The sequence below is a fragment of the Neodiprion fabricii genome, chromosome 5 (genome assembly GCF_021155785.1).
Source record: "Neodiprion fabricii isolate iyNeoFabr1 chromosome 5, iyNeoFabr1.1, whole genome shotgun sequence".
Classification (NCBI taxonomy): domain Eukaryota; kingdom Metazoa; phylum Arthropoda; class Insecta; order Hymenoptera; family Diprionidae; genus Neodiprion; species Neodiprion fabricii.
This window is the reverse complement of record NC_060243.1, coordinates 14,773,933-14,790,727: the sequence shown is the minus strand read 5'-3', so window position 1 is coordinate 14,790,727 and position 16,795 is coordinate 14,773,933. Positions and strand designations below refer to the sequence as shown.

At 38.9% G+C, this 16,795-nt stretch overlaps 1 protein-coding gene across 1 annotated transcript; it reads left to right on the top strand.

The window, feature by feature from the left end:
* Positions 1–1,870: 1,870 nt before the first annotated feature.
* On the top strand, positions 1,871–4,896 carry LOC124181978 (uncharacterized protein K02A2.6-like). Its single transcript, XM_046568750.1, has 4 exons — positions 1,871–2,855; positions 2,949–3,263; positions 3,414–3,685; positions 3,988–4,896. Exons 1-4 carry the CDS (start codon positions 1,871–1,873, stop codon positions 4,894–4,896), a joined length of 2,481 nt encoding a protein of 826 aa, XP_046424706.1.
* The last annotated feature ends 11,899 nt before the right edge of the window (positions 4,897–16,795 follow it).

Sequence of the window (16,795 nt, the reverse complement as noted above, 5' to 3'; positions counted from 1 at the left end):
CAAGCTTTGACTTTATTTATTTGAATGATTCAAGTTTGACCATCAAATTCTTAGTTTCGATCACGATTTGTCCTTCGATAAGTTTATGGTGACTCGAGTAAGTAACAAAATGCTTGTACTTACGCTCGGAGTAGCCAAATTCAGGTGTGAAGCATCACACTCGAAGATCGTGATAGCCGTCGGTACGAGGCTTCGATGTCCTGGAGTCTCTGACAGGCACCGGGGGCAAGAATATAAGAGCGGTTTGAGTCTGAGTGTCCTTATTCTCACTTCACTTCACTTAGACGGTTTAAACGCGAAGTTTATTGTATCTAAGGAGTGCAGAATTTTATACTTGCTTCCTTTCCAATAAATACACAAGTTTACTATGGGAATTGTCCAGTGTAGAATCAGGCGGTCTACACTCAGTCCCTGGTTATCAAGCGGTCCACACGCAGTCCTTGATTGTCTACGCAAGGCGGTCTTTCACTCTATCCCTTGCTAGGTACAATTCGTAATAATTACTTATAAACGCGTAGCCGAAGGTTCGCGCGTGAATTTATTGGGCTTATGCACTCACTTCCAAAGTTCGTCACTATGATCCGGCCGTTTGATACGCGCGCCGCGTTCGTTGGTTTAAACCGGATCCTGGCAGGATCGCCAAATTTGTCATGCAAATATTGCGCAACGATTATATATGTATTTATATGTTTATTCAAACAGAGAAATTGAATGGTAATTGATAACAACAAATGGTAAAAGGAAGCGTTATCGTTATATTATATTAAATTAGACGTGCGTTACGCCTGGAAGCAGTATTGAGACTGCTCACACGGCCTCTCGCCGGGCTCGGCGACAGTGCATATGAAGTGCATAATCGCGTAATTTGAGCACTGCTGCTGATAAGAAAGCCAAGCGCATAAGGCGGGCTACGCTGCATGATAAATTTTGCACTCATCTAAACGATCCCCGGCATGTTCCTACGAGAGGATATAAACCGTTTAATTTCATTAGAAATGTTCCAGCTCCATCACACAACCAAAGTCGAATCAGCAGTTACAGCGGTCCTCGTTCCGAGCACGTAAACAAGGTCGTAATGAGTCAATACGAGACTTTGTGACAGCGCTGAGATCCCTGGCGTTGAAATGCCAATTCCAAACAAATGAAATAAATAGCCAGTTAAAGGATCAATTGATAACGGGGGTATATAATCAACGCGTTCGGTACGAATTATTGAAGGCATCGGCCGACGAATCTTTCGAGAACTTGCTACGGCTGGCGAAAACGGTCGAGCTCGCTGACGCAAAAGCCGCGAGTTTAGGAACTCCGAACGTTGTAAACACAGGATCGACCCCGGACAATAATACAACGGTGGCACAAGACGCAGATATACACACGATACAAACGGGACGAAACAGAACCGCGACCAATCGAGGCAGAGGGAATTTCTACGGCCAAGCGTCGCGTAGAGGATGGTCAGCCCCACGGGGCGGGGGTAGAGGACAACAACGATCTCAAAATCAACAAAGCCAAGGCGCCGGGCGTACTGCGAGAAGCGAGAGGATCTGTTTTTGCTGCGGTGGCACCAATCACATAAAAGCAAATTGCTCGCTACAAAATAAATATTGCAGCGAGTGTGGAAACCAAGGCCACATTTTCAAAATGTGCAGACGCGCCGGACGAGGTGGCCAAACTCGAAACCAAAACTACGTGGGAGATGGGGAGACAGCCGAGACACAAGAGTATTTGCGCGAAGAGTTCTCTGAGGACGAAGAGCGATTTGCGAGCGATTTTTGGCCAGTTCGAGAGAGCGGTAATGTGGAATGCGAGTTAATAAAAAAAAGTCAATCCGCAGTTTGTAACGATTAAAGTCAATAACATACCATTGAAAATGGAGATAGATTCGGGTGCGGGAGTATCGGCCATATCAAAGAATTGCTACGAAAAATGGTTTGCGGAAATACCATTAATAACATCGAAGATTTCATTGCGGACATACGATAAGCAGAAATTACCACCACTAGGGTACGTTCAAGTCGAAGCAGAGAAAAACTATGTTAAAAGCAAGGAATTATTATATGTAGTTAGCGAAGGTAGCTGGCCGATAATGGGCAGAAATTGGCTGCAGGCATTTGGGATGTGGCCGCTAGTTTTTCCAAACGATCCGCGAGAACATATAAATAGTACCATCGCCCAAACAAGTGACGATGACGTGACAAAAAGAAAACAAATAACATGTCAACTCCAAAAAGAATTTCCAGGCGTGTTCGCAGCGGGTATCGGAACTTTCACTAAAGCCGAATTGAAATTAACGTTGATTGAGGGAGCCACGCCGAAATTTCTGCAGCCAAGAAAAATGCCCTGGGCATTGCGCGATAAAGTAGAGAATGAATTAGCCAGATTACAGCAGCTTGCAATTATATCACCAGTAGAATATTCCGATTGGGGCACGCCAATTGTGCCAGTTTTGAAGAGTAACGGTACATTACGTTTATGCGGAGATTATAAAGTGACTTTAAATAAATATCTTGAGGTCGATCGCTACCCCTTACCGCGAGTTGAAGAAGTTTTAGAGACATTAAGAGGTGGAAAAATATTCACAAAATTGGACCTATCAGAAGCCTACCAACAGCTACCATTAACACAAGAATCTCAAAAACTAGTGGTAATCAGTACTCATATCGGATTGTTTAAATACCACAGGTTGCCGTACGGGGTAGCGACGGGACCAGGATCATTTCAAAGGGTCATGACTTCTCTATTATTAGGCATACCGGGCACGATCGTTTTTATTGACGATATTCTCATTACAGCGGCAACACTAGAAATACATACATACAGAGTGCGAGAGGTACTAAAGCGTTTAAACGAGGGAGGTTTGCGTTTAAAATTCGAAAAATGTAAATTCTTTAAAAACGAGGTGTGTTATTTGGGGTTTCGTATTAACGAAGAAGGGATTCGACCTTTAGAGGCGAAAATAAAGAGTGTAAAAGATGCACCAAAACCAAAGGACGTGTCGGAATTGAGAAGCTTTTTGGGGTCGATCAATTATTACGGTCGTTTTATTGAAAATATGGCCCAGAAATTGCGGGCTCTTTACGAATGTCTCGAGAAAGATAAATTCCAGTGGACGGAGGTCTGTGACAAAACTTTTGAAAAAATCAAACGCGAACTCGTGTCCGATAAAATCTTAGCGCACTTCGACCCCCAAAAGCAGACAGTTCTCACTTGCGATGCATCCCCGTATGGGATAAGTGCCGTGTTGGCGCACAGAGATGAGGAAGGTAACGATCGACCGATATGTTTCGCGAGCCGGACTTTAACGAGTACCGAGCGAAATTACACTCATCTGGATAAAGAAGGCCTGGCAATCATTTTTGGGGTGCGCAAATATTTCGAATATCTGTACGGACATAAATTCATATTACAAACAGATTCAGCAGCTTTAGCGCGTATATTCGATCCGAGTAAAGCGATCCCAGAGATCGCAGCAGCACGATTGCAAAGATGGGCACTATTTCTCGCGCCGTTTGAGTATACTATTAAACACATTCAAGGGAAAAAAAATTATGCAGACTGGTTAAGTAGACTACCATTGCCGAAAACAAAAGATGATGCTAAAGAATTTCCGATTTTACAGAGTACGATGTATACCCATGTGAATTGCGTTAAAGACTATGATTTCGCGACCCTCGATTGGAAGGCGGTAAGAAAATGTACACGGGAAGATGAAACTTTGAGCAAAGTAATACGATTTTGTATGGATGGTTGGGAAGAAAAATCTCCGATTGACGAAAGTCTTAAAACTTTCTGGAATAAGCGCGAATCATTAACAATTGATCAAGGTTGCGTCTTATGGGGACACCGAGTGGTGATTCCAAATAAACTAAGAGAGATAGTACTTAAAGAGTTACATTACAGTCATTTTGGTGTTACAAGAATGAAAGCGCTCGCTCGATCTTTTGTGTGGTGGGCGGAGATTATATACAAATTGAGTCAATCACGCAGGCATGCCGCGCTTGTTTAGAAACTAAAAAATCGCCGCCGAAAATTGCTTTGACACCGTGGGCTTGGCCTACAACACCGTGGCACAGAATACATGCGGATTTCTTGGGGCCTTTTAACGGTAAAACGGTACTCGTGATAATGGACAGCCATTCAAAATGGCCCGAAGCTATAATCATGCAATCGATGAGCGAATCTCATACGATAAAAGCGTTCGAGGAAGTGTTTGCTCGACATGGGTACCCTGCTCATTTGATTACCGACAATTATTCGACGTTCGTAGGTAAAGCGTTTCAGTCATTGCTAAAAGTAGGGGGTGTTAGACACAGTACAACGCCACCGTATTGTCCGGCTACAAATGGAGCGGCGGAGAATTTTGTGGGGACTTTCAAACGCAAAGTCGCATGTATTATGGCGGACGGTTTTAATCTCCAAGAAGCAATAACTAAATTCTTATTTGATTATCGTAGCACCCCCCATGCCACCACACAAAGGACTCCAGCGAGTTTAGCACTCGGTAGAGAACTCAAAACTCGTTTTTCACGACTTCGGTCGACGCCGGTCAACGAGTGCATAGTCACCCATCAATCGCGTCACATTCAAAATTATGCGGGGAAAAGAGAAAGTACATTAAAAGTCGGTGATTCGGTGATGGCTCGAGAATATAAACAGGGGGGAAAAGCAGCGTGGAAACCGGGCACTGTAGAGAAAGAATTAGTAGCGGGCGTCACGTATCTCATTCGCATCGACGAAAAGACAGTTTGGAAAAGACACGCAAACCAGTTGATCAAGTTTGATGGTTCGATTGTAGCAGAACAAAACGAGGCTGAAAAGAAGCAGCAGACCTTACTACAGCCTAGGCCCATGGTTCGTCGATCGGAGCGGTTACAAAATAAGAAGGGGGAGATGTAGTATCCGTAACGGGTAGCGTGAGCTAGCGAGGATATGAGAGGGTGTGTGTGTGGTCAAGAGACGAGTCAATTGTCGCCGAGCCGTGCTGGTGTCCGGCTCGAGGATTGTATGAACTAATAAAGGGTTTGGAAGAAATCATAATCGTGTGTTTCCCTAAATACCCTACACTAACCTTAATCTACGCCGCTTAGTTAGGAACCATTTGAAAAAAAAATCCTTCTAATAGATGTATTAGCCCTTTTTAATTGCCATGTGTTCTGGTGATTCAGCGCCTGAGTATGTCGAGGAATTTTTGCAAAAATTCATAGACGAGCTCAATCAGTTCCAACAGGAAGGCATGGAGGTTAGAATGCTTGTGAACGGGGTGAGATTCGTGGCGACAGAGTCGATAGAACGACAGTGTACCCATTCAATGGCCTTCAAAAAAGAACAGATTTTTCTTTCAGGAGTTATTCGCAACCAGAATACCATAACGGTGAGTAGGGGTGTAATATACTTTTCGTATATATCGAGGTTTTTATCGTAAAGCTGGTATGACGCTGGTTTCATGTCCAACTTCACTATCTTACCTCATGCTGCGGCTGACTAACTTGTCTGTTTCATATATTTTCAAGATAAACTCACTTATAACTGGCTCGATTGCAGGTCCATCACCACTATTACGAATTGAATTACCGATAGATATGATAAGATGTATCCTGTTAGACTTTCAACACTTAGGATGTCATGGTGCAATGAAAAAATTAGCAGAGAGTTGGTATAGTGGAGATCTTAATGTAAAGATGGGACCAAGGGAAAGAGAAGAACTGTCAAGACGAATGGAAAGTTTGTCAACTCAGGTACCTTCTGAATTTCCCAGAAAGCCAAGATCAACACGCTTTCTTGCAAAGTTCAAAGCAATTGAATACAGATTTCTGTTATTATACTGTGGGCCAATTATATTGAAGAATTTCTTAAGTGAAGATCTGTACGATCACTTTCTACTGCTCCATGTTGCATTCAGAATCTTGAGCTCTGAAGAACTTCTGCAAAAGTATAAAGATCAAGCCAAAAAGTACCTCAAAAGCTTTTGTTTGACACTGACAGATCTGTATAGGCTAAAAGCTCTTGTGATAAACATGCACAATCTGATTCACATAGTAGACGATGTAGAGTTTATGAAATGTAATTTGAGTAAAATGACTGCATTTCCTTTTCAAAATTATCTGGAAACCATGAAAAAACTTATACGCAGTGGAAATCGTCCATTAACACAATTCTGCAGACGTTACTATGAAACAGATTTACAGAACAGTGGTCTAGCTTCCATACCGCCCATGATTGAAATTATCTGTGAGGATGCTGAGCGTAATATATCTCTCTATCTAATAAAAAAGTCCTGTACCGCAAGAACAAATGAAAAAGAAGATTTTAACAGCAACAGGTAAAAAAGATTATAATAATAATAGTATACACATGAGGTTGTCGGTGGGGTAAGATGCCAAAAACAAAACAAAAAGTTTCTAGCAAGCTATGAAGTTAGTGTCAAGTGATTGACAGCTGTCATCGGCTGTTTATGACAGTCTTTGACAAATATCTTCCTAACACAAAAAAAATAAATATACAAAAGAGAATTATCAAGACGATTCCCGACGGGAATTGTGTTTTTCGTGCGCTGGCGTATTGTGTACATGGCACTCAAGTTCGACACGCAGAGGTGAGACTGACTATCGTTTCGAATATAGTTGATAATTGGTCTACATTTGCGGGCTTTATTACAGGTAATGTCAAACGGTGCCGTGATTAAGTCACTTGGTGATTACAAATCACACATGAATAAAAATGGAATTTACGGGAGAGAAGCAGAATTAGCTGCAGCTGCGGACATTTTTAAGGTATGTTTAATCGTGTATCGCAGAGAACAAATTCATCCCCACCAAATCGGATCCCAAGATGAAAGACAATTCTCGCTACTCTTTACCGGCGACGGAGACAGTGAACACTTTGATGTCTTGCAGAACCAAAATAAAATTCAGATACTGAGTAATAATTATCAAAAGTAACAAGAAAATGATAGTAAATCTAAATATATCACCAAGCAGTCAAAAGGACAGCCAGGATTTACGTTGGCAATGGAGAAAGGAGGAGTTTCGATCAGCAGACAAGGCGATGGAGACGGTGAATGGTCGGACGTATCACAAAACAAAAATGAAAATAAAATTGTAAGTGCGAATAACCAAATAAGCCATAGAATAATATCAAACAAATATTCGTATAACCAGGTAAGAGGACGACCAGGATCGATGTTGACCACAAGAGAAAGAGGTGTTTTGCGGGATGAACAGCAACGCAAATATAGAGTAAAAAATAATATAAAGAAGGTGATTTTGGAGAATAACCGGCAGAGCGGTAGTAAAAATAATTCAACGAAGGGTGTCGAAGAATTAGAAGAATCGATTGTGATTATTGATTTGGAAAATAAATCAAGAGGACGACCAACCAATGTGATGGACATAGAAGAGCGAAAAATTAGACGACGAGAACAGCAGCGAAAGTATAGGGAAGCGAACAAAAAATATCATACTGACTTTTCAACCAACGAACAGAAAGAAGGAGTTTCAACCAGCAGACAAGGCGATGGAGACGGTGGATGGTCGGACGTATCACATAAGAAAAAGGAAAATAAAATTGTAAGTGCGAAGAACCAAATAAGCCAGAGAATAATAATAAACAAATATTCCTATAACCAGGCAAGAGGACGACCAGGATCTATGTTAACCACAAGAGAAAGAGGTGTTTTGCGGAGTAAACAGCAACACAAATATAGAAAAAAAAATACTATGAAGAAGGTGATTTTGGAGAATAACGGGCAGAGCGGTAGCAAAAATAATTCAGCAAGTCAAGGAGATAGATCGATATCAATAGAGAAGGAACACCAATTTTCAACCAACGAATGGAAGCTTAGATTGATGAAAAAAAGAAAAGTAAGCACAGAAGGAATTGAAGTGGACAGCAAGTGCAGACCTGTCATGAAATCAACATGAAGAAATTCGCCTGTCTACTAGACAATGCGTAAGGAAATAGTGAGGCGCGAAGCACCGAACAACGAGGCGCGTAGCGCCGAGATGGGGTTGGCGCGCGAAGCGCGCAGGGGCGAAACCCCTAGTATTTGAAAATATGGAAGAAATAGATTTAGATGATAATGAAGAAGAATCCGAAAAACACATGGATGCGGTTAATTGGTAAGCTTATCGTTTACATTTATGAATGATATACATTTCAAATACGAACGAGATCTTTTATTTAGTGTTTTTATCATTTTTGATCAATTGATTTAATATATTTTTTATTTATATGCATAATATTTTATATTACTTATATTAACCTTTAGCGGCACACATTTTTCCTTACTTACTATCGACTTCAATTTTGTACTCGGTGGTTTCTGGGGTCGCTGATTACGAATCTGCACTCAAAATTTGAAAATTCAAGATGGCGGATTCGAGATGGCGGATCCAATATGGCGGACAAAAACGCAAAGAGTAGTTTGACGAGAGCCAAAGTTGGTACTCGGGGGTTTTCTAGGTCGATGATTATAAATCCGCACTCTAAAGTTGAAAAATCAAGATGGCGGATCCAATATAGCGGACCAAAACGCAGAAATCGTTTGACGAGAGCGAAAGTTCGTACTCGGGGGTTTTCGGGGTCGCTAATTACGAATCTGCACTCACAAGTTAGAAATTCGAGATGACGGATCCAATATGGCAGACCAAAACGCAAAAAGTCGCTTGACGAAAGCGAAAGTTGGCACTCGAAAGTTTTCGGAGTCGCTAATTACGAATCCGCACTCAAAAGTTAGAAATTCAAGATGGCGGATTCAATACAGCGGACCGAAAATGTAAAAAGTCGTTTGGGGGAACGAAAGTTGGTACTCAGGGGTTTTTGCGGTCACTTATTACGAGTATGCACTCAAAATTTGGAAATTTTTCTGTTTCTCTTATCACTTTCGAAGATCAGTTCATTTACCCTCTTTTTCTATTCAATATATATCATAATTATCATTCGTAAGGAGTAAACTCGAGTCGTGCGTCGGACCTGACACACACTTTTTTTTTTTTGTGTGGTATCTAATCGGTGAAATGCCATCGAACGTGATAGATTTATGGAACACTTACAAGAAAGCACTATCTGAAGACTTTGTGAATCAGCATGAAAATAGAGCACTATGTGCAATTGAGCATCTTCTCAGAGCTGAAGCAAGATCATGTGCTGATTTTTACTTACCAATACCACAGATGATTTTCGAAAATGAAGTAGAAGAAATAACAGTAGAAAATATAGAACCCTTTGCAAAGAAAGGCAGTGAACTGGTGGAACAATTAAACAACGATCAGAATATAATTTATACACAAATTTTTGATAAAATTATGTCTGACAAAAGTACCAGTAGAAAACAAGAAGAAAAATGCTTTCACATCGATGGACCAGGAGGAACAGGAAAAACACTTTTATACAACGCGTTATACTATATGTTGAAATCTGAAAAAAAAAATGTTGCATGTGTTGCTTGGACAGGTATAGCAGCCATTTTACTACGATATGGAACAACCGCGCACAAAACATTTGGATTACCATTGACACTGCGAAATGAAGGAACTATTTTTACAAATGCAACGTGTAAAAAAAAAAAAAAAAATACAAATTATAGATGTATTTATATGGGATGAATGTTCGATGATACCGAAAAGTGCTTTAGAATTGATGGACTGAACGTTAAAAAATATAATGGAAGACACATCACCATTTGGTGGGAAGACTATAAATACTAGGTGGAGACTTCAGACAAGTTTTACCAATTGTGAGACGAGGAGGTAAACAACAAATAATAGAAGAAACAATCAAATACTCTACACTTTGGAGTGTTTTCGAAAAATTAAGCTTGAAAAAAAATATGCGAGCAAAGGAGGATGCCACAAAGTTTTCAGAGTGGTTACGTAATATAGTTAATGGAGAAGTGGAGTTGTTTGTACCAGAGAAAGAAATACAAAGCAACAATTTAATAGCCGTTATATTTCAATAAATCTACCACTTGATGAATTAACAAACAAAGCCATCTTAGCTCCATTGAATGTCGAAGTTGATCAGTTAAATACAGAGATACTAAGTAGAATGGATGTCAATATATTCGAATCAAGAAGCATAGATTACGCAACATTACAAGGAATTGATACTGCGGATGCAGCACTTGACGCAGAAGCTACTCTGCGATATCCGATAGAGTATTTAAATAGATTAACGCCATCAGGTTTACCATCACACAATCTACAGCTGAAAGTCGGAGCAATTGTGATGTTATTGTGAAATTTATCAATACCAGATGGTTTATGCACTCTAGAATTTCATTGGTGAACTTCTAACTGGAGAGCGAAAAGGGCAAATAGTAGAAATACCAAGAATTAAATTAGATACGCGGGGAAACACAGATATGCCGTTTATCCTCCACAGGCGACAGTTTCCAGTCAGGTTGGCATTCGCAATAACTATAAATAAATCACAAGGACAAAGTTTTGACCACGTGGGACTATTCATTGACCGACCGATCTTTGGACATGGTCAACTCTACGTTGCATTCTCACGATGCAGGTCGAAGAAAGGTATAAAAATTCAACTGAAAAAAATGAAAATGCAATAAAGAACATTGTGGACAAGGAAATTATTAAATAAATTATGCATAACGCATATACATCGAGGCCACAAACGAACAAATAAACATAGATGAACTTAAAAGAAAAATGCACAGGAGGTGATAGGAGTTAGAGAGGCCGAGGGGTTGACCCCCTTTACTGACTCCACCGGAACCTCATAAGAAGAAGGAAAAAAAAGTACTGTATAAAGGAGAAAAGAAGTGAAAGTGAAAGAAAGAGGAGGAGAGAATACAAACGGAAAGAATACAGAATCAGCAATAAAAGGAAAGCCAGTAAGAACACAGAAATCACTGAAAAATGAACAAATGGACAAATGGAGAAATTTGAAAAAAATGGACAACAGAGAAAAGAAAAAGAAGAGCAAAAAAGTGTGTGTGTCAGCTCCGACGCACGACCGGAGTTTACTCCTTACGAACGATAATTATGATATATATCGAATAGAAAAAGAGGGTAAATGAACGCATCTTTCAAAATGATAAGAGAAACAAACATATATCTGTAATAATTCGGATTATTTATATTACTTCAATAAAAGCGTTGTACATAAAAATACACGTATCAATGCATAGAAGTACAAGACAACTTTTAAATCAAAACATTGAAAGTTGATGGTTAGGTTGCTGTTTGTGTACGTTGTATCGATACAATAAATGCTACTATATGCACTTATTATAAAGCATGCATACACGGAAAAAAAAATTCTGTTCGGCGAGCTGTATTCTACAGCTCCAGTAACTATACGCACTCTACGGTCTATCTTGTAGTTACAGCAACTATATATTAGTCAGCTCTGATAGCTGCAAGTTGTTCAGATCTCACAGCTGAATGGTTTTGCTCTAAGAGCTGTAAGTTGCGCTCTGCTCTGGTGCGTTGACATATTTCATAACCTTCAAATTTCATGAGTATGATTTAAATACAGTTGATAGATAATTGTTTAAATAGTCCATTCAAATATGTAAATGACACTGAATAAATAATGATAATAATGATGAAAAATAATACTAATAGCAATATAATTGTACTATTTAATAATAAGCGCTGTGAGCGGAGCCGAAAAATTCTGGTCTAGCTCTTCGAACGAAGCTGTTTAGCTGAGAGAGCTGAACAACGTACAGCTATGACAGCTGACTAACAGTCAGTTATACGAACCATGCAGTGCTCTTCCAATAACAGAACGTTTAGTTCGACGAACTGTTTACAAGTAACTATCTAATATTTAGTTCCACGAGCTGAATTTCTTTTTTCGTGTACCCTGTACTCAGCAGCAGTATACAAGTTGCGGCAGAACTTCGTAATACGCAGGCACACAACACACGCGTACAAACATAGGCACACATTCAACTCTCAGAACAGAGGTAGTGAACTATACAGTGAGACTACGAAGCATCGCACAAAGAGGAGACCCCGAGTATAGGATACGCTGTGTAATGTATTCCATCTCATTCTTTTGCACGTTCAATCCTGCAGATATATATGTTTGTCTTTTTCTATAACGCCTCAAGTTTTCGTGTTACACTTCATTTCACTCCTCATAAAATTTCCGTACCGGGCTTTACTCAAATCGTTTCTTAAGGAGTAAACTCCAAAAATGTATTATTGAAGATAGTTTTAAGAGTATCCTTACGATTTTTGGTAGGTGGGGGTTTTTAGGGTCGCTGATTACGAATCCGTTCTCAGATTTACAAAATAAAAAATAGCGGACACAATATGGCGGCTGTACACATCGAATGACCGATTTTATTACTACAAAACAATTTCGATTGATTTGGTTGTATGGGAAAAAGAGTTTTCGGGGTCGCTGATTACAAATCCGCTTTCAGATTTGCAAAATTCAAAATCACAGATCTAGTATGGCAAACCAGTCTGGCACCCAGATATAAAATACAACAAAATCCACCAATTTTTTGAGAAAATTAGTTTTCACTGATTGAGTGATGAGAAGCCATAAAGAACCATTGGACTAATGAAAACTCTTTACTAAATAATAATAATACATATATTAGGCTGATTAAAAAAAAACGGCTAATTTTTTTTTTTCAAAATCCTCACATCAAAACTTCCGAGAAGGTGTGAAAAAACGCCTGTAAAAAGCAGAGCCCTTAATATTGTTATTAAGAGGTCGCGCATCGCGAATTTCTATTTCCCGTTTAAATAACACAGGAATAAATTTTTTAAAATTTTGCAATTTCGTATTTTTGCAACGGCTTATTGAATTAGCGGACCAAAGCACATTTTTGTAGGAAATTTGACGCTCTATAAAAAAAGTCCTTACAAAGTTTTCGATAGTCACACTCCTTCAAAAGTTATTCGAGGTCAAAGTTGAACTTACAAAAAAATTCAATGTTTTTTTTTTTCGATGATACTATGAATCTTTTCTCATTATTTTGTTATAAAGAGGATAGATTTCGGAACAATTACATTTTTAAATAGTCAAGTGCATCAGTTATGGATTCTCCATGATAACATGTTTATTATTTAACATCGCATTTTTGTAAGGTAACTTTATATTGACTCGATGAGAAAATTAATGATTGAAAAAGCCCAATTAGAGTAAGATATATTTATTAAATATATCTTTATAACAAAATAATGAGAAAAGATTCATAGTATCATCGAAAAAAAAAAATCACTGAATTTTTTTGTAAGTTCAACTTTGACCTCAAATAACTTTTGAAGGAGTGTGACTATCGAAAACTTTGTTAGGACTTTTTTTGTAGAGCGTCAAATTTCCTACAAAAATATGCTTTGGTCCGCTAATTCAATGAGCCGTTGCAAAAATACGAAATTGCAAAATTTTAAAAAATTTATTCCTGTGTTATTTAAACGGGAAATAGAAATTCCCGATGCCCGACCTCTTAATAATAATATTAAGGGCTCTGCTTTTTACAGGCGTCTTTTCGCACCTTCTCGGAAGTTTTTATGTGAGAATTTTGAAAAAAAAAAAATTAGCCGTTTTTTTTGAATCAGCCTAATATATACATATATATTAGGGTGGTCCTTATTTTGGGTAAGTCGGAATTTCAAACCTCTCACCCCTTGCATATCTCCCATTTGCCAAAAAAAAAAATGTGTGCAAAGTTTAAGCCCAATCGGACAACGTTTACCCGTGGCCCAAGAGGGTCAAAGTTTAATATTGGAGTCAAATGGTAAAAACGAGCTTAAAGGCCTTTATTTAAGTAGACCAGCGAAAAAAAATCGTAGCAGGCTATAATCCACAAGATTTCTAACTAAATTCACAACTAATTGAATGTACTGATACCGAGTTCCGCCAAAAATTTCTATGTCGAGTTGTAGATTACAATAACTTTTGACAAATACGTAGATTCTACAACATACGTACATCTACAAATACGTACATCTACAACTCGACATAGAAATTTTTGGCGGAACTCGGTATCAGTACATTCGATTAGTTGTGAATTTAGTTAGAAATCTTGTGGATTATAGCCTGCTATGATTTTTTTTCGCTGGTCTACTTAAATAAAGGCCTTTAAGCTCGTTTTTACCATTTGACTCCAATATTAAACTTTGACCCTCTTGGGCCACGGGTAAACGTTGTCCGATTGGGCTTAAACTTTGCACACATTTTTTTTTTTGGCAAATGGGAGGTATGCAAGGGGTGAGAGGTTTGAAATTCCGACTAACCCAAAATAAGGACTACCCTAATATATATATATGTACTTTTCATGACAGTGTAGAACCTAAAAAGGGTACGCCTAATTATTATAAATCATACGAAGTGTGACCTCTAGTGGACCGACTCAGTGAATCGTTCAAAAATTGCTGGAAACCGAGCAATGATTAACCCACAACTATTAACTTTTTCTCTCGTCAAACGACATCCGTATTAGATTCGCCATCTTAAATTTCCAAATTTTGAGTGCATATTCGTAATAAGTGATTGCAAAAACCCTTGAGTACCAACTTTCGCTCTCGTCAAACGACTTCTGCGTTTTGGTCCGCCATTTTGGATCCGCTTTCTTGAATTTCTAACTTTTGAGTGCGGGTTCGTGATCAGCGACCCTGAAAACCCCCGGAAACCAACTTTCGCTCTCGTCAAACGAGTTTTGGCACGTTTGGTCCGCCATATTGAATCCGCCATCTTGAATTTTCAAATTTTGAGTGCAGATTCATAACCAGCGACCTCAAAGACCCTCGAGTACAAAATTCAAGTCGATAGTCAGTAAGGAAAAATGTGTGCCGCTAAGGGTTAATATAAGTAATATAAAATATTATACATATAAATATAAAATATATTAAATCAATTAATCAAAAATAATAAAAACACTAAGTAAAAGATCTAGCTGTTCGTATTTAAAATGTATATCATTCATAAATGTAAACGATAAGCTTACCAATTAACCGCATTCATGTGTTTTTCGGATTCTTCTTCATTATCATCTAAATCAATTTCTTCCATGTTTTCAAATATTTTGACGTGATAACGTCACGTCTTATAAATTCATACGCAGGCACACAACACACACGTACAAACATAGGCACACATTCAACTCTCAGACCAGAGGTAGTGAACTATACAGTGAGACTACGAAGCACCGCAGAAAGAGGAAACCCCGAGTATAGGATACGCTGTGTAATGTATTCCATCTCATTCTTTTGCACGTTCAATCCTGCACATATATATGTTTGTCTTTTTCTATAACGCGTCAAGTTTTCGTGTTACACTTGATTTTACTCTTCATATAATTTCCGTACCGGGCCCCATAACTCAAATCGTTTCTTAAGGAGTAAACTCCAAAAAGATTCAGTCAGGAGAAAGTGAAGACGCAGGCAAAACAAGAAAAGCAGTAAGAAAATGGAAGCAAAAGAGAAAAATAGGTAGCAGCATAAGACGATGAAGAGAAAATACAGCAAAACGTATGGAAATTCGAACAATCATGATATGTAACTGGATGTTCAAATCCATAAATCACTTCCACTAAGTATTTTATTATTCAGAAAAAGAGAAACAGTAAGAAAATGGAAGCAAGAAAGAAAAATAGGTAACAGCATAAGACGATAAAGAGGAAATACAGCACAACGTATGGAAATTTGTATCCTCCACACGATAGAGAAGGATAGAAGATTGTGAACGGATCCTAGTCCGGTCTGTCGTAAATGAAGTCGGTTTGTGACTCGATGCCCAAAATTTTTCGAAGTCCAAATTATCGAGAATTTCGGAACTTGTCCGGTTTCTCTTCCCGCGTCCCGATTATCCTCAATTTCAAAGTCCAGATTGTCGAGTCTGCCGGAACGTATCCGGTTTCTGTTTCCGCGTCTCGATTATTTTCAATTTTTTAGTCCAGATTGTCGAGTCTGTCGGAATGTGTCCGGTTTCCATTCCCGCGACTCGATTATCCTCAATTTCGAAGTCCAGATTATCGAGCCTGTCGGAACGTGTCCGGTTTCCATTCCCGCGTCTCGATTATCCTCAATTCTCAAAGTCCAGATAGTCGAGTCTGTCGAAACGTGTCCGGTTTCCATTCTCGCGTCTCGATTATCCTCAATTCTCAAAGTCCAGATAGTCAAGTCTTCGGAACGTGTCGGGTCGGTGTAACGTGGATTGAGGGAATTAGTCGTTAATTAACACACATTATTATCAAAAAGATCAGATCATACGTTTATTATCGTTATACTAGGCTTGTCACAATAAGTATCGGTGTCATTCATTAAATCTACATATGTCTATGCACAAGAACCAAGTGGTATATAATAATGTTTTAAGAAACAATAAACAACAGTCAATATATAACGACACCGCACATACTTCTGTCATCAATACCAACCGTAAACAGGTCGAGTCAAAGATGCTCTCTTACAGATACGCGAATCATTACATCTATTTATTCTACAAGATTGCGTAAACATTCGCCTTTGAAATGGCCGCACGAATGTTAAGGGAGCTTTCCAGTGTGAAATTTTCAAAAAATCGATTTTTTTTTTTTTGCTTTATCGAATAGTATACACTCTTCCGAATATTCCCTGAAATATTCATGCCGAAATTCAAATTATTTCGGTTACTGTACAGCATTTTTTGGAAGAAGGCAACGGAGCGCTACAGCTGCCCGTGCGACCGTTATTTCTATTGTCTCGTTCCTACCTGCACGTACATGAACTTGGCTCACCAATTGTCGAAAATGTGAATTCGGACTATTGCATAATTTGCCGTTAATTAGCCGTAAATTAGTCGCGCGACTTATTTTCTTGTCGCACTC

Bases quoted from the DNA above. Each gene is read 5' to 3' on its own strand.
- LOC124181978 (XM_046568750.1), top strand. From the start codon at position 1,871: ATGGAGATAGATTCGGGTGCGGGAGTATCGGCCATATCAAAGAATTGC. The intron at 3,264-3,413 runs GTAACGATCGAC...TATTACAAACAG, and splicing joins GGCGCACAGAGATGAGGAAG to ATTCAGCAGCTTTAGCGCGT. The intron at 3,686-3,987 runs GTAAGAAAATGT...TCAATCACGCAG, and splicing joins CGACCCTCGATTGGAAGGCG to GCATGCCGCGCTTGTTTAGA.